General features: G+C 36.5%; 1 protein-coding gene across 1 annotated transcript in view; it reads left to right on the top strand.

Moving 5' to 3' along the window:
* Positions 1-12,610, top strand: part of LOC121430707 (protein FAM91A1-like) — a 34,259-nt gene extending 21,649 nt beyond the window's left edge. Inside the window, exons 17-21 of the mRNA XM_041628063.1 lie at positions 223-336; positions 1,620-1,689; positions 5,186-5,511; positions 6,374-6,595; positions 10,203-12,610. Of these exons, the coding sequence (XP_041483997.1) occupies positions 223-336; positions 1,620-1,689; positions 5,186-5,511; positions 6,374-6,595; positions 10,203-10,352 (882 nt within the window). The 3' untranslated portion in view covers positions 10,353-12,610. The remainder of the gene's footprint in view (positions 1-222; positions 337-1,619; positions 1,690-5,185; positions 5,512-6,373; positions 6,596-10,202) is intronic.
* The last annotated feature ends 6,638 nt before the right edge of the window (positions 12,611-19,248 follow it).

Genomic DNA, 19,248 nt, shown 5'->3' with positions numbered 1-19,248 from the left:
CCCTGCTTTTCTCTCTAGACAGTTGGCAGCTGAGACTTATTTTTAGAGTAGTAAGCATCTTTGTGTTTATTCTGTTGTCATTTTAAACAGTCTTTCATTTACCTTTCCTTTACAATAAATAGTCCTCATAGTTCATCAGATTCTGTTCAAACCTTTCTTCATGTAATATGCTTTCTTTTCTCCTTTTTTTTCCCTTTCAAATATCCTTGCATTTATTTTCAGGAGTTTGATCGGTTATTGGTCACAACATGGGGCCACGATCCAGGCCTGGTCAGTACATCAAATGCCCTCTTTACAATAAACGATGCCCTCGCTCACTCAGCTGTGCTGATTCAGGTGAGTTTCTAAAAGCCCTCCTTCAGGAGTATTTTAACGTTCTACATGAATATTTTATGTGTACTTTCGATTGGTCTACAAGCAGTATGTCTACTTATCAGAGTCCTATACCTTCTGGTGTACTGTCAGTTTGGTCTAACTGTTTGGTCTAACATCCACTTTATACTCTATTTCTTATTTACTCTAATGCTCAGTTAGTCTAATTTCCACTTCGTCTGTAAATTATTTTCAAATGCAAATTTGTTCATATATTTAAATAGGTAGACCTCTTGATGTTAGACCAAATGGATGTTGAGAGGAAATGGGTATAGTCCAACTGCAAACTAGACAAAATATTATCATGGGCTAAATGGCGATTAGACTATATTCTTAGTAGACGAACTTGTATTAGACCATGTGTGATGAGACCAAGTGGAGATTACACACACCAGGTGTAGACCAAGTGGCAGTCTAATTTTTGCAGTGTTATATTTTTTCTAAATGCATCTGTAGGCCTATGTATTTATTTATTTTTTACCCCCTTTTTTGCATTCCCCTTTATTCCAAAGTGCAATATTTTGTGTATAAAGAGTATTTATATGTTTGATTTATCTCTTGGGAGCAGCATGTGTGGGGCTCATACCTTCGGGCAATAGTGATGAATTTCGCTTTTGTGCCCCCAGACCCACATGCAATTTCTTAACATGTTCATGTACTGTAATTTTTTTTTTCTGATGGTATGTATATGTACATTTTTTTTTATTGGTCGAATAAATAATAATGATAATAATAGGGACCCTTCTGACAAACAACCCCCATGAGAAGTTTTCGGCCGATCTTGTTTGTTTGGGGTTTTTTTACCTGTGTAATACTCAACATCAACAAACGGCAACTGATAACATTCTAGCTACATTTGGGTCTTTCCATGAAGTTGGAGCACAAATCAAGTGTAGGTCAACCTAATTTTTATTGCCATAATTTGACTTAATTTACGACCAAATGTAAATATCCCTATGCTACACGGACACCGTGTCCATGTAACAGCGTTATTTTGCTAAATGAATTAACAAAAATTCAAGCTAAATGACCCCAAAGTCCCCCAAAAATGTATGGTCTTAATACAAATTTAAAGCCTTGAGGCGCCTCACATCATGTCTTGCTAGAATATTCATCAGGGAGTGGAAAATGTAAAGCAAACAATGGAACCCAATGTTAATTAATCTGCAATTGAACATGTTCCAAGCACCTTAAAAACTGGATTATTATTTTTTCTGTTGTTTTTTTATTGCAATTGTAATTTGCAGGTGCATGGTTGGCTCAGTGATGGGGAGACAGTATGCGTACCATTTCCTTTGGATGAAAGCTCAAGAATAGGTATGTGTATATGTGGCCTCTGGTGTGTTTTCATGAAACCGCATTAGGGATACTCTGGCATTTGAATATTAGATGAGGAGGCATCGTGGTCTAGTGATTATGACTCACATCTCTCAATAAGAGGGATGTGGGTTGGAATCAGCGTTCTCGCCAGTGTATAATACGCATGGTTCAAACACCATGCGTGCGGAAATGGAAATTTCAGCGACATGCGTGGAAAAATTAAATGGAAATATTCAGAAAAAAATAATACACTCCATGAACTCATCTTAGTGATATCAACTTCATTTATCGGGTTGCGCCGAAGTCCCACCAACTTAAGACCACTTACAGGCCTACTATGGCTAGGAAAGTGGCAAGGCGCCCAGCTAGCTCGCGGCTGCTATTTCGGGCATATGACGGCACGTACGGTCGTTCCGTTGCCTATTACCCCGTTTGCCCCGCACAACACACCGGCTATGCTCCATGGTGAAACGTCAGATCACAGACTCACACAAAACTTACATGTCGATCTACACGCCATTACGTTGTTTGGTGTTGGAACAGACAGTCGTAAATCACTAGGAAGTGTCTGATATATTTTGCATTTGTGTATGTGCACGAAAGCCACACGCATGCGCTCAGCTAGCTCAGCGAATTAAGTTGGATGACGCGTCTCGACTCTATTGACCAACTCCATTACATATCACATGACCCTCAATCATGAACGCTGTTTTGTTCCGAAGTTGAATGCATTTCGTGATTACCCTTTTCTTGATGAAAAGGCCGTCGCTTCAGCACTCCACACGGGAGGGGTGAACCCCCACCCCCCAAGAGTGGCAGCACAAGTCCCCGACATGGGTGAATTTCAGGGTTCCCACGGTCATGGAAAATCCTGGAAAGTCAGGAAATTTGGAAAATTTGTGAAAAGTCATGGAATTGCATTTACCTCATGGCTATGGCAGCTTTACGTTTTGTTGTGTCTCGCAAAGTTCTCTCATACTTAATTATATCCACTGGTGATATATGATTTTGTGTCTAAACTATGGTTTCAAGGGTCAAATTATATATAAGGACAAGTTACAATGACACTCATTGGTCTAGTATGTTCAAAATTCCAAGATGGCTTCCAAAAATGGAGTACAAAATGTCTGATGTTTGTTACTTTTTTTTAATAAAAGGACATAGTTCATTCAATATCTGTCTGGGGAATATGAGTTTGGTGTCTAAACCATGGTTTAAAGGGTCAAGTAATACACTAGGGTTAGTTACAAGACCAGTCAGTTGTCTGTATGTTCAAAAATCCAAGATGACTTAGTGTTAGGGCTAGCAAGGTTGAAATAACAAAAAAAGTTTTTTGTGAATACATGTATAACACAGCCACAATCCACATTCCTCACTCAAAATACTCATGGCCATGAATAAATTGATTGCTCCTGACATTAAATTCGGACAACCAGACTACAGAAAATTTCATCTTATTTGCAATGATATAAGATGTTAATCAGTCAAAGTATTTTTAATATGTCACATTTTGTAACCAGTTTTGCGTTCTTAGTTGTTTTTAGAGAATTTAAATATAAAGTTTAGTACAATTTCACTGAAAATTCATGGCAATTAATTGACATATCAAGTCACAACTGATCAAGCACTACCAGCATGGCTATCAGAACACAATACATTCATAAGGTTCTGAATCTCTTAGTTACACAAGATGTTTCAATTGCTATTTTAGCATCAAGTAATGTGTCCTCTCTGGAAAAGTTACTTGAAAATGAAGTTTAATGAAATACCAAAATAGGCATCAAATGTCCAATTTTCAAGATATCCTCATTATTTTTGGAGCATATAGAGAAATACACTTGTTAATTTAGCTGGTGTGAGTGGGGTCCTCAAGTTGTATCACAAATGGCCTCGTTTTTTTGTAATGTAGAGTGAAATGCAGCACTATGTTGAGAATTTTAGGATGAGGATATTTTTGTTAGCCTTTTTTTTTCATGTCACCTTATTGTAAAACTAATGTCACTTTTTTGTAATAATTGGCTCATGTGTGACATATGTAAAGTGTTTCATCTTCATATAATTCAGGGTTCCCCCCAGAAATTTGAAAACAGAATTCCATGACTTTTATGTGGAAGTTTTGTAGTAAAGGTGAATTCAGGATCCTAATTTCAATATGCCTGGAAAATTTGACATTTACATTTACATGTATTGTATAGTTCACTTTTGTGACAAGATCTGCATGCTATGCTCTGAAAATTTGGAAATAGTTCATGGAAATCTGTCAGTTCAAGAAATTACATGAGTTTGTGTTCAAGACAATTTTGAATCTTGATGTTGGTGAAACGAAAATGGTACTGTACCCTGGTCAGAAACAGACCATATACCAATGATAATACATGTAGATGTACATGTCATGAGTAAGGCAGTGGGTGGAATGGATGGCTGTGAGGGGTGGTTATGGAGGCCATCATAATGTGTCTGATTTTGGAAACGGTGCCAGAAAGCAAGTCATAGAATGCAGCAATTTAGTCATGGAAAAGTCATGGAATTCTGTTTTCAAATTTCTGTGGGAACCCTGAATTTTTTTCTGGCGAGAATGCTGGTTGGAGGACCAGCCATGTTTTTTTCCACCAGTAAGAAATTTACCCACATTGTGCTTCACTCAACCCAGGGGAGGTGAATGGGTACCAGGTAGGAATAATTCCTTGAAATGCACCGAGAGCTGAAAGGCTGCTTGAGCTACAGCTGGGGTGATAATGATAACAACAATGCACCTCAGAATAGGCTATTTCTAGATAGATGGCACGATATGAATGCCTATAATTATTATTAGTATTATTGATACAATAAAGTCTTGAAATCACACTGAATTAGTTTTGCAAATTATACTCATCAGTAAGTAAATTACTAGGAATTATGGTCAAAAGGTACATGTGCAATAGTAACAGTTGTAAACCGAAGGAGGTAGTCAGGGATGTTCCAATGGTTATGAAGGTACTCATCGCATTGCAAAAATCACAAAATTTATCAAAAAATCACATCTTTATTTCATCCTCCAGATGGTAACTGCCTTCCAGCATACATATACATATAATCTGATAATGAATTTAAGTATTGGCATGCACTTCTAGGGGATGTATTACAAAACAAAACTTACATTTGCTTTAGGGAGGTATGTATTGCAATTTCCCGGTAGCTGAAATCTGATTTTGAAAGTAAATTGTTTAAGTATGCCAACAAAAATAAGCACACAGGAGCACAATTTATGATATACCATTGAGAATAGCTTCATAAGTGACAGAATGCTTCTTACATGTATTTTATGCCAAGTACTGAGTGTTTACTCATTTTCTACCTTACCCATGTCGTGTAGAATATTCATTTATGTACAGATATTAACACTTTGTTCTTCTTTTGATAGGATGACTGCATTAGGAGGGAAACTGAACATGCAGCTGTGCATTTCATGTTATTGACTGCCCTGTTACTTGTCTTCCCCTTTGCCTGTTTGCAGGTTACCTAACAAGGAGTTCCATGCACACTCACAGAACAGTCAAGAAGCTTGAGGATGAGCTGGACCTCACCCACTCCTGTGGCTACATCACCCTCCTCAAGTCAGGCTGTCTGTCATCTTCGCAGCATCCTCAGCCAAGCAGCCAAGATGGCAAGGATGGCCCCAACGATGACGAGGATGCTCAGAGCCGGCTGACTGCATCGCAGCTCAGCGAGGCGGCCGATGACGAGGAAGGTCTGGGGGAGGCAGCGGATGGTGCAGAGAGCAAGAGCCTGGATGTCGAGAAGGCTAAAGATTCGATGCAGCTACCGCTAGGATCAAGACAGGTATGCCCATGGGTTGATTTGATCTTCCAAACTGTCCTTGTGTTTAAGCTGGATTTACCGTTTAAAGTGGTTTCTCCAGAGGTTACAAAGTACACCATTATTACCGCAGCTTTAGCTCAAACTGCCACTGTTTTTCATCATCGCCAATGCATTCAAAGCATTGGTCCTATAGGGAACCCTTTCACCACATTTTGTTTGAGGGCAGCACAGTTAATTACTGAAGACTGAAAAACGGGCTGGGACTAGGATTCAAGATTCAAACCCCCAATGCTCTGTGTGAAAGATGAGAATCATGACAGTGCCAATAGATTTTGCTTGGTTAAAGACTCTGCCAAATCCGGAACCATTCTCGCTTTCAGATGGCTACAAATACCATGGACAATTACCTTTGTCTACTACCTTTACTTATAAGTTTTTGTAGGCTTCTTTTTCAATAGACAAAAGACTGTTGTTATTGGCTGGAAATGAAGTCCTCTCGGACTATCTCGGGCTGCAATGTCAACAGTCTCCATCTGAAGAAGTGTACTTCAAGGTAGTACACTGTCCATTAAATTCTTTATGAGAAAACTACTGAATTTTCTAGATCTACTCTTCTCTTTCCATGGACGTCTTATCGTTAGCAAGGAGAATAGATTGGCCTATGTAATTCAATTATGATTTATTATAAAAGTAACTCTGCCGAGATCAATTCTCAATACCACAGAGATTTGTTTGACTCAGGCGAGATTTGACTCAGAAGATGTAAGAAAAGACCTGATTTTGCATATTCTGGTTTGAAATAGTCTTTTATTACGCAGTTACTTTACTGATGGAAGGTTGACTTAAGCAGAGTCTACTTTATTATGGTGATTTCATTTTGAAGGTACCGGATGAAAGGGAGAGGATCAACTCTGAAGAGCTGGAATCAAACTGGGTTCTCTTGGACCTTAGCTTCGGGGTCCCTCTCTTTGATGAGGTGGTCAATCAGGAAGTTTGCCAGAGGATAGCCGAAAAGCGCCTGTGCCAGAAGAAGAGCTTGGAGTGCTTACTTCATTCAAGTCGGAAGCTGTCACTCCAACTGCTCAATTTTATTGCAAGGCAACAGGTGAGAAATGATAGAGGTTTTTAACGAAAAAAAAATCAACTCATATAATAAAACTGATAATGTAACTTATAAAGCATGAAATGCACTCTTTAGAGTACTCAGCATTTGATTTATTGATGATGTTGGTGATGATGAGCAGGGTTTTTAACAAATAGCCCCAACAAAATCGTTGAAAGGTGTAGTTTCGCCCCAAAAGGACCATGGTCTGATGTGGTAACCATCTCAAAATGAGTTCAAGCAGAATCTAATGAAATTACCACCAAAGTGTTTGTATGTTTAGATATGTGCCAAATAGCTCTGGAAGAAAATGCTTAATTGCTGAGAAATTACAAAATAAGCACTCGAAGCAATATTAATTACACTGTCTCACATATGCTTTTCTGTGTTAGTGATCAACAGAATTATCCATTTTTAGGTAAGAAATCATCATTTACAAAGATGAGTTCACATTAATGGACCATATCTAAGTATATGATGATATTTGGACACTTATTTATTTTTATTTATTTCATTTATTTGTTTCTGCATGTCATGATAATTTACATAGTGTAACCATCACAAAATTGATTACATTGAATTTTACATAATAATAATGTATGATTATGATGATTAACATAACATTAACATAACTGATTATAACAAGGTTAATTTTTGCAGACATGCAGTGGTATGACAAAATAAGCAGATGCTTGAGCTGTTGTCATACCTTTGAATATATGAAATGCATACATAAATATAAAAACAATACTGAAAAGTCAAAACTAATGATTACTCAAAGAAGGGAAAGAATAAGAAAAACAAAACAAAGAAAACTAAATAAACAAATTATTATGTTCCACAACTATTTACAAATATTTACAAGGAGTGTATGAGGCGTAATAATACTTGAAATTATATCAATCCTTAAGTTTAAAATGTACAGTACAACAAAATGTGTCTTGCTAAAGAAATTACATCTTAGAGACAAGTATGCGTTTTACCGCATTTTTGAAGGAATGCACTGATAATATATTCCTAATACTAGTAGGTATCGAATTCCAAACATCAGGTCCATAATGTCTGACAGATTTGTGAGCCAACAGTGTGCGAGGGTTATACAAATGCATATTAGATGCTTGTCTTGTGTGGTAGGTATGGATAGTATTATTTTGTTGAAACATATTGGAAAAGCAGGTAGGTAACATTTTGGCATTAAACCGATACATAAAAAGGGAAGTTTGAAGAAAATGGACATCATCAACAGTAAGACATTGCAGCTTTATAAAGAGAGGGCGTGTATGATCACGGTAACCAACTCCAGCACAAATGCGAATTGCTTTCTTTTGCAACAAAAGAATCGGGTTTGTGACACTCTGATGTTGCCCAAAGAATATTGCAATATGACACATAAGGTAGAATAAGAGTATTGTACAACATGTAAAGTATTTTATAAGGTACAAGGTACTTAACTTTATACAGTATACCTATATTTCGAGAAATTGGTTTACTGATGTGTTTCATGTGATCATTCCAGTTAAGTTGATCATTGATATAGACCCCAAGGAACCTCGTAGATGTCTGTCTTTCCAGCAAAGCATTGTCAAGTTTCAATCTTAAATCATGATCAGCACATGACTTTCTGCCTTTAAAGTGTACATAATTAGTCTTTCTAACATTCAGTGATAACATATTACTTCGAAACCAATTAGATAATTTCGGAAGTTCGACATTAATGGTGTTTTCTAAGATATCAATATCACGGTGTGATAGGAAAACACTTGTGTCATCAGCAAATAATATATAATTCAATGTGTTTGATACCAAACAAATATCATTAATATAAATCAGAAATAATAATGGACCCAATATAGAACCTTGCGGCACACCGCACCTCAAAACTGATATACCAGAATTAGAATAGTTATAGCATGTGTATTGTCTTCTATTTGAAAGATAACTAGTAAACCAATTTAGGGCAACGCCCCTTACTCCCATATGTTGGAGTTTATAAAGCAGTATTGAGTGGTCAAGGGTGTCAAATGCCTTGCTCAGGTCCATAAATACACCAATAACGTGCTCACGATTAGCCAGAGAACTAGATACATAGTCATAAAATTTCAACAACGCAAGGTCTGTTGAGTGAGACCTGCGAAATCCAAATTGGTTGGGATTAAGTAGGTGGTTTTTGTCAAGAAAGGCAATCAGTCTATTATAAACAATTCTTTCTAGTATTTTTGAGCAACTAGGCAAAATTGAGATTGGTCTATAATTGCTTATAACGGTCATGCTTTCCTTTTTATGAACAGGAATAACCTTGGCTAGTTTAAGAGAGGAAGGGAATACACCAGTTAAAATGGACAGATTACAGATATGCAGTAAAGGAGTTAGGACTGAGCCAATTATTTGTTTTAACAATTCTGAACTTATTTCATCATGCCCAGATGACCTACTATTTTTAAGAGACTTAACAATGTTTAATATCTCAAGATGATCAGCTGGCTTAAGGAATATAGATGATTCGGACCTGTCTTGTAAATATTCTTTGTAATTAACTTCTACGGGAGTTATTTTCTTTGCTTGGTCAGGCCCAATGTTCACAAAGTAGCTGTTGAATCCATTTGCAATGTCATCATCAGAAGTAAACTCTTTATCCTTATGGACAAATTTTGTGGCAGGTTCTGACTTATTTCGCTTACATAATATATCTCTAACAACATTCCATGTCAAGGGCATGTTACCTCGAGCATTCTCAAACTGTCTAGAATAGTGCAAACTCCGTGATGATCGTATAATAGAAGTAAGCTTATTTCGGTACTTTTTGTATTTTTCAACGTGCTCTTGTGAAGGTTTCTTTACACTCTTTTTATATAAGACATTTCTTCTTTTGATAGATTGTAGTATACCTTTTGTAATCCATGGCCGTTTTCCTGTACTTCTATTATATATTCTAACAAGTGGAATAGTCTTGTCCAAATGGTGATGAAAAATTTTACTAAATGATTCATAAGCCTGTTCAACATCATGACATTCCAATACATCCTCCCAATTATCTTCCTGACAAGCATCCCTCAAGCTAGAAATAATGCTTTCAGTAAATTTGCGCTTTAGTATAACTTTGGCCTTATTGTATTTGTTGGAATGGATATCATAAAGCATGCAGAAGATTGGAAGATGATCAGAAATCTCACTAAAAAATAAACCTGATTGGGAATAACCTTTGGTAGTTTTCACGAAAATGTTATCAAGAAGTGTTGATGACCTGTCAGTTATTCTTGTTGGCTTGTTAATCATTGCACAAAGAGCATTAGACTCGAGAATATTTTGGAAACGGAGAGTGTTTGCATTTTCTGTCAATAGATCAACATTGAAGTCACCCATAATGCAAACTGATTTACCAGATGCATTTATATCAGTCAATAATAACTCAATACCTGTGAGAAAATTATCAATATCAGTTTGAGGGGGTCTATACACTATACATACAATCATGTTCTTAACATTGATTTAAAAGACTTTCTCATGAATTTTTTTCCCCTGCAACTACTGCCTTTTACCTTTAATTAGATGCATCCCAACCCTTTCCCTGATAAGAATATTCTTTTCCCTTTCAACCTTCTCCCTGTCACAGGACTTACCCGTGGTGCCAGACTTGCCGGCCGATGCTGCCATGATGCCGTCATCGACCCAGCGCAGCCAATCACCGACCCTTCCCTACCCCACAAGGAATCTTGTATTCCATGACGGCAAGCTAGGCGTTTGGGACCCCACAGCTAGGTGAACGCCTATACCCTACTAGTGCTGTAGCTTACTAGACAAAGCATACATGTGGTCCTCAATACACAAAGCTTTGCGATTAATCGTGCAACTGTTTTTGTGCCTCTGGCTGCTCTAGATGGATGCCGGAAGCATTTTGATGTGTATCCGGGTCGTCAGTATGTCTACCCCATTTTCTTTCTCGAGATAGTAAACCCTTTGAGTGCTGATGTTGTAATCTTGCACATTCGTACAATTAAATTCAACGATCATAGTAATTAGTTTTCTTCCCTAACTTCAAACTAGATATACAATAGTTCTTGGATAGCAACTATATAATAATAATAAGTATCAATGTTGCGATGTAGAAATTTTGAATTAAAGAAAATAGCATTGAAACAATTGTCATTATCATCCCCCAAAATCAATTCAGCATGCTAAGAGCCTTGAGGAACCACCTCCAAGCTCTGTCCGCGTATTCATACAGTACAGAGGATGAGTTTGGGCCCCGTAACACAAAGGTTAGCAGTTAATCGCGAAATGAAATGGCCTATCAAGATCATCGTTGCAAGCGCATTTTTCTCAGTGGACTGACCAGGAACCAATCAGAATTTCTCTTTCAAATTAGCGATGAATTGCTAACCTTTGTGTTAAGCGGCCAATGTTAGTTTATCTGGGTATTAAAGAAGGGTAAAGTTCTCAAAGGTTCTTATATTCCAGAGAATATATCTTTCTCACAATAACTGGAGGAAAAAAAAAATGAAGGATCAAATTCAGACTTTGGTTTTGCTGTTTGAGATTGACGATGGTCGGATTGGAGTTTGATCTTCAGGAGCAAAATACTGCACTACTCTATGACTGATCCAGAAGATCACGTTTTATTCCATATTCCAGGTGAGTGTCTCATGAAAAATTTTTACCAACAGGTTGTTGCATCTGACAAATCTTCTTGATTTTGATTAAAAAAGCACTGTTACTATGGCGACTGCCAGATTACACATCTGACGTCCTTTCATAAGACGCTACCTTGGCGTTTGTAGAGGCACGCAGGACTTCAAAATCATTTTCAAAAAACATCTCTCCGACAACTGTTTTGTGGCCAGCTTTGTGAACATCCCTGCTATTAAGTGAGTGTTCTTGGGACTGCTTTGACTTTTAAGCTACAGCACTAAATCTTATCTAATCTTGTGATCAACATGTCTTTACCATGTCATCTCAACTGAGGAATTTGGTGCAATGAAAAAGTGTAATTGGTTATGATTTAGATTGTATTTCTGAAGACTGATATGACAGGTGTTCCATTTTTTTAAATATAAAAACTGCACTATGGAGCTTCTAATTTGTAATATAATGGCATCTAAATCATACTGAAAGAAAGATGTCTAAAATAGTATATACATGTAATTCCTGTAAGAACATGTAGAGACATTGTGTCATATAATGTAATACATACAGGGTAAATGTACATGTATGTATTCCTGTAACACAAAGGTTAGCGATTATATGCTAAATGAAATAGCCTATCATGATCATCGTTGCATGAGCATTTGACTCAGTAGACTGACTAGGAGCAAATCAGAATTGTTCTTTCAAAGTAACAATTGACCGCTAACCTTCGTGTTACAGGGCCCTGTTTATTGTTGATAATAGATCACTAATCATGATGACATCAACAAATCTGTAAATACATGTAGATTTTCAAAAATATTTGTAGCCATTATGTCATTTATCACTTATTACTAGACCAATCCGATGCACAAAAATTTTCCCGTTTTTTTCTGAGATCCACAATAAGTCTGTGAGAGTGATGCTGTGTGCAATACATGTGTTCATGTAAGGGATGTAGTCGAGGCTGGTGCTTCTCACATAGAGTTTGTACAAGTGACTCGTGGCCAACCTTTACTACACCCCTGCTTCATGCTATCAAATGTTACCATTCAATTGGGGATACTTGATAAACGGTTTACCCCCTTTGTATTTATCTTACCTCTATTTTCGAAGGTTGAATAAATAGATTATTATAGGTCTGTACTTAAGTTATAGAGACCAAGGGTATTATCTACCCCCCCCCCAAAAGGAAATGGTGCGAAATCTTGTGGACTTCAGCGATCTCATTTTTGATGGCCTGATGGGTGTTTCATGAAGCTGTTCGTAAGTTAAGAGAAACTTTAAGAACGACTGGTGATTCTTTTGTGTGGTAAATAACTATAATAATCTATGTGGAGCGTTGTGGCCCAGTGGATTAGTCTTCAGACTTTAAAACAGAGGGTCGTGGGTTCGAATCCCAGCCATGGCATAATTTCCTTCAGCAAGAAACTGATCCACAATGTGCTGCACTCAACCCAGGTGAGGTAAATGGGTACCAGTAGGAAGTAATTCCTTAAAAAGCTGTGTGCGCTATGAACGCCTAGCTTAGCCGGGTAATATAGGAACGCCTTGAGCACCTAACAATGTGGATATGTGCGCAATATAAATACCCTATATCATATTAAATGATGTAGACTAAAATATTCATTGGTGATGACAGAGCGCGTGAGAAAGGTTCACCAATCATTCTTAAAGTCGCTCTTAACTTACGAACAGCTTCATGAAACACACACCTGGTGGGTGTTTCATAAAGCTGTTCGTAATGTAACGCACAACTTTACAAACAACTGGAACATGTTCTTATTTCCTAAATTAATGACATAGGGATGTATCATTTAGTACAAGAAGGGGTCACAGTCATCCTTAGAGTCGCTCTTAACTTACGAACAGCTTTATGAAACACACACAAGGTACCTGATTCTTATGAACCGTATGCCCGGTTTCATTTGGTCCAACTAATCATTGGACCAATATTGCACAAAGATCTGATGCTATGTACAGTTTCAATACAATAAGTGCTTTTATCCAAAGTCCATCACTGAATCATCATTCTTGCTTTGTAGCCAATAAAGTAGTCCTGTTAATGGCTTCCAAAGTATTGCAAAGATCAAAATGTCTGAAAAATAAAATGGTAAAAATGAATTAAAGGGGGAGAGATATGCCTCATTTGGTTGTTGAACTATTTGTATATTTTGCTAGAAATAAATTGTCATAATTTGATAGAGCCCCTTGGAGCAGATTTCATATCAAATATACGTATGAAACACACTTTCTGTAGTTCCGAACCTGAGGTAATGTGGTCTTTGTCACCAATCAGGTTATAAATCCTAAAAAAATGATTGTATGAAATCACTGAGGGAAGATGTACATGTATGCAGGGACAAGCATGCAGATTTCTGTGAAATCGGACAATTCATGACCAAGTTCCAAAGGGGCCAAAAACAACTCTTGTGTACATAAACATGTTGGGGTAATTCTGATGAAAGATAAGTACAATAAACAGAGTTAGCACAATTGCTGAACAGAAATGGCAAAGGTAGATTTTGTGAAGATGTAATGAAGAATACTGCAAAGAAAGACACCTTCTAAATGCTTTTATTGAGCGAGAAATCATACAGCAAAATTGAAATATGATAGAAGTAAAACGTGCTATGACTTGTCAAGGTCCTAAGGGTTTTGACATCAGAAAGCAGTGATCACCAGCATTAGCTGATCTAAATGTACATGTATCTTTTACAGTATCTGCATAATAGGCAGTATATCCATCTACACACATAGTTTCTTTCCTTTGGGCCTTCATTTATTTCAAAGAAAAATCATTGTTGCGTACAATCTGGGGCCGTAACACAAAGCCTACCAATCATCGTAGTACATTTATTTTGCACTTTATTGATTGACGTCTTCAATGCACAATTAATCACGAAAATCAAGCATTGGATTAATTGTTATCTATTGTGTTGCGGGACCCTGATGTCAAAATTGAGTATCTTTTTTCCTTTTATTTTTAAGTTTGTACCCCGTTGAGTATTGTGCTGCAGGTCAAGTGTATGAAATTATAGTGCGTAGAATCAGTGACCAAATGTGTATCATTCTTGAATGAAAACTTTATAGACAAGGTGTGATGTTTTGATCTATATTGATATTGTAAATATTGTATGATACTGACTGCAGTACTTTGCTTTTAATTTCTGGTGTTTTACTTTCATCTACAGTAATGAGATGCATTGATCTTGCCATATGATTGCTTCAGTAAGTCTTGACATGCCATTCGATAGTGCATTCTGCTACATGTATGTACACGCAAGTGACATCGATCCTTCAGGTTAATCTTGAGAGATTGGTCGACTGCTATGTATTCAAACCCATGAATTAATCAGTGCTTTTTTATCAATGTTATCACAAAGAGTGATTACTAACTTCGCTTGTCTAAGGGTCATTTAATAGTGTGAAGCCCAGGTTGTAGAGAAGATTTTGTGATTCATGTGCTCGCTTATTACTTTAAAAATCATATCCTACAATTGTGCTGTGACTGGAAGATTTCTTTTTAAAAAAATGATTCTATGGGAGTTATACCTTGGTCACATTTACTCTACGGCGGCCGTACGGCGAGTTGAAAACGGCAGTTTTCACATTTTTTGTACCAGCTATACATAGGTGGCTTGAATGGCCGCTGTAGATCAAATGTGACCATGGTATTAGTCTCCAGGCACAGACCTTAAGTTTTTGCAACTTGCATAGTGCATTAAACAGAGTCTGAAGTATTGAGACTAGATTCATTGTGTACTGCAGCTGCCTTTACCACTGATAGATTGTTTGGAGTCTAGTCTTCACTCCAGACATGTGTAATAAGCCAGTTTGTAGTTCCTGTCTTCGCATGATCAAAAGATTCTACGCATGAACAGAGGAAGGTCATTTGTACTAAAGTGACATGGTGGTTTAAAATCTAATGAGATAAGCACCAACATTGATGTCTTGATTATTCGTATATTCTTTTGAATAGTGGTGTTCATTACATCCACAAAAAACAACAATGCGCACGACTGGAATTTCACAGTTTGCCAAGTATATTGTGCAACATGCTATGATATGCATTCAAAGTAAGAATGCGACAAATGCCTTCATGAAGTGTTCATTGGTGTCCTATTCTAGTCACCTGGTCTATTCAATTTCTTCATCCTTCTATGTAAGGCAAGCTTACATAATATCTTGCCTTGAAATCTGCCTGAAAGAAATGAAAGGTCATTTGACCAAAATTGTCCATGAAGTAACTACGAACTGGTCTATTAGTTGAATTGTCAAAATTGAGTCGTACTTGCAGACTAACAGATAGTTTTAAGGCTCTCTTTTAACAATAGCTTTATTTTTTTTACTATTATGAGCCCATATAATGCCTGTTCTAGGTATTATCAATGCATATTTCATGTCCAAAAGGGATGAATAAATTACACATATTGTGTCCAATATTTTTCTACCCATTCCATGCCTGTTGAGTGAGTATATTTTTAAAGGCAATATCTTGGGGACCCAATTTATTATTTTAGCCTCTCAAATTGTAACTTGTTGCTGGTTTACATGTATAGTTAATTTTTAGACCAACATCTTTGGTACAAATTGTGTTTTCCATGTATGATATTTCATTTCATGTTATAATGAGTTAAAACTTTTGAGTGGACATCCTTAATAGGTACATAAATCTATATATGGACTTCTGAGTTAACAATAGGCCTTGCGCGTACATCTTGCGTTACAAAAAAAGAACAAGCAATTAAATTTGAATTTATAGAGGTGTAAATTTGACTTTTCTGAATGCATAGATGTTCAAAATCATTCAATTTCATTACTTTTACAGTTTTGCCATGTTAGCCACTCATTCTCATTGCTTCCAACCATTAAACTGTTTTAAAATACAGCAGTATCATCTATTTCACTGTAGAAACAGAAGTTATGAAGATGTTATTTATTGTTCTTCCTGTTTAACTCAAATATGTTGATGAGAAAATAAGACAGATTCATATTTTAAAGATCATATACAGACTCCACAAAATATCTGCCTCATTGAGTCGAAGGGGTTGTCAATCTCATTATGTATAGAATGAATAAATTATTTGAAGATATATTTGTTGCATGACTTATACACACTTTGAAATGACCAATAAAAAATAAATTGAAAGGAAATATAATGAAGAGATGGATTGACACAACTGTATGCACAAGGTCTTCTTATTTCCTTTTTTGATAACACTGGAGTAGAGTCTTGTCAGAATATTCCATTTTCTAACAAAGCATACAAAGTGATGATAAATCTTCATTGTTTGAACAGTGGACAATGCTAAATCTTGTTTTTTTTAACAATGTGATATGTCAATACTGTATCAAGTCAGTATAGCAATTTAACTGATGAAAATACAGCCGAAAGAATTGTTTGCCAGCAGTATTAAATCAACTCACAGTATATTTTTCTTTCCTTGCTTTGAAAGATATTGAAAACACAAAAGCAATCAATGAATGATTCCTAAATTGGTGTAAATTAGTCTGTTAAAATGTACAGAATAATTTGTGAGTATATCATGGCAGATGACTTAAATGTACATTCGCTTTGTGTATGGATTTCTGACATAATGCTTGATATACATGTACGATCTGTAATTTGGTTTATTTCTAGACTAGTATCGTTTGTGTATATTGTACATCTATGTAACTATATATATATTATATAAATTCGGATCTGATATATAATTTGTTCCGGAAATAAAATACATATACTGCAGTTAGATACAAGAAATGCGCTCTCTACGTTTGTTTTTCTTCTTGTACAGTTCGTCTCAGACATAGAGATAGATCACAATCATTAATTCAAACTTCTAATAGACTACCTCTTCTTTATTTGAAAGTAAATTCCTTGTAAAATCAAGAAAGATTTTGGCTCATGAATATTAAAAAAACAAAAACAGTTTGAAATGATTGATTTATAAGCCTTTTTATTCTGAACACAGTGAAATAAATATTTAAAGCCTAATACGCAAGAGTGCCATCCATTTTCTTGCCCCATGTCTTCAAACCTTGACAAATCATTTGGCAAAAACCTGATTTAGACATTTTAATTTGAAGTGCTCTTGCTCAACAATCATGCTGACCTTGTTGTGGAAATCAAAAATGACATAAAAGAAGAAAGGGAAACAAATATGGAGGTGAATTGAATATGAATAATTTGCCTCTGCTAGAGAAGGTAATTCTCTAAAAAAAAATTCTTGTTGGTCTATAATTTTCTGAGGTGGCAGATCACTGTACCACATTGTTTAAGGGAAAAAAAAGTTTTTGTCTGTGTTTAGTGTAACATTAGATGATTAATTTGAGATATCTCAGAGTAAAAAAAAATCGAGAAGGCTCTCCCATTGGACAGTGTTATATATGCCATTGTGTTTACAACTCTCCATAGAGTAATAGCTCTATGCACTCTCCTGAAGATTTACAGCATAAATGAGAACTTGAAATAATAATAATGGTAGTGTAGTAGGTTTCACGGTACACTATGTATCTTTCTTGGCAAGTGTTGGTCCTGAAAAGGACCACCCAATTTCAGGACCAACACTTGCCCAAGAAAGATACATGGTGTACCGTGAAACCTACTACACTATTCTTCTTCGCCATGGAAACCTTCAGATGTTATAATAATAATGGTGACTACTTAAATAGCGGATAGGTCCACCTTTCGGTGTTCATGGCGCTTTAAAAGGGCACTGCTATTATTATTACCCCGGCAAAGCTAGTCAACCGATTAAAGCGCACACATCTTTTTTAGGAATTACTTCCTGCCGGTTCCCATTTACATCACCTGGGTCGAGTGCAGCACACAGTGAATGAATTTCTTGCTGAAGGAAATTACGCCATGGCTGGGATTTGAACCCACGACCCTCTGTTTCAAAGTCCGGAGACTAATCCACTGGGCCACAACACTCCAAATATAAATTTCTGATATGATTTCATTTGCAACTCCCATGTTTTCATGCTATTTATTCTCAGGGTAAAAGTTCTTGTGAGATCAACATCCCATACTTTAACTTGGCTTCGTTTTGATTTGATTTGTTTTTCTAGTAATTTATCCACATCTCATCAATTCTTTTCTTTTTCACTCTTTGTTTACCTCCTCTGTCTGTCGGTATCACCTTCTTACTTTGTATCCTCACTGTCTGCGTCAGTCCTTGTCATCTTCTCTATGCCTTTTTCTATCACTCCTTATGCGTCTGTCCTTCCCTATTCTATGTGCGTCTCTTTCAATTGATCTATATGTCTTTCTTTCTTTATGTGTATCTCCATCTCTCCCCCTCCCTTTCTTTCTTTCTTTCTTTCTTTCTCTTTTTCTTTCTTTCCCTTTTTCTTTCTTTCTCTTTTTCTTTCTTTCTTTCTCCTTTTCTTTCTTTCTTTCTCCTTTTCTTTCTTTCTTTCTTTCTTTCTCTCTCTCTTCCACTCTCTGTTTAATGTATTTCTGCCTCGTAAATTGCCAATTTGTCTACTGCCAGTCTACTTTCATTAGGTCTAATGCCATTCTGTCCAACATTTCTTCTAAGTACCATTTGGTCTAATAACCATCTGGTCCAATCATTACTTCGTCTAATCACCATTTCGTCTATGCCCATCTGTTTCACAACCAGTTGGTCTAATATCCATTTCATTTACACTCAATTTGCACAATTAACACTTACAACATGACTTAGTCCTATTTGACCAAATGGTATATGGACTACATGACTGTTGGACCAACTGGTTATTAGACGAACTGGTGAGTGGACGAATAGGCAATTAGACGAACTGGTGAGTGGACGAACTAATGGTAGACCAAATGATAGTAGACGAGTTGGCTATCGGATGAATCGTAATTAGACGAAGTGGAAATAAACCGTCTGTTTCTTTCAGTCCACGCTATGTGTTCTAATTATTCATTTCGAGACGTACTTCTGATCCGCAAAAGAGACTTTAGTACATAAGAATTTATTCACTTCGTATATACAAGTGTATTCCTTAAAAAACACATCATACAATACAATATTCTAAGCAAA

Source organism: Lytechinus variegatus, chromosome 17, assembly GCF_018143015.1.
Source record: "Lytechinus variegatus isolate NC3 chromosome 17, Lvar_3.0, whole genome shotgun sequence".
Lineage (NCBI taxonomy): Eukaryota > Metazoa > Echinodermata > Echinoidea > Temnopleuroida > Toxopneustidae > Lytechinus > Lytechinus variegatus.
The sequence above is the reverse complement of the archived record's forward strand: the minus strand, read 5'-3'. Positions and strand labels throughout refer to the sequence as shown.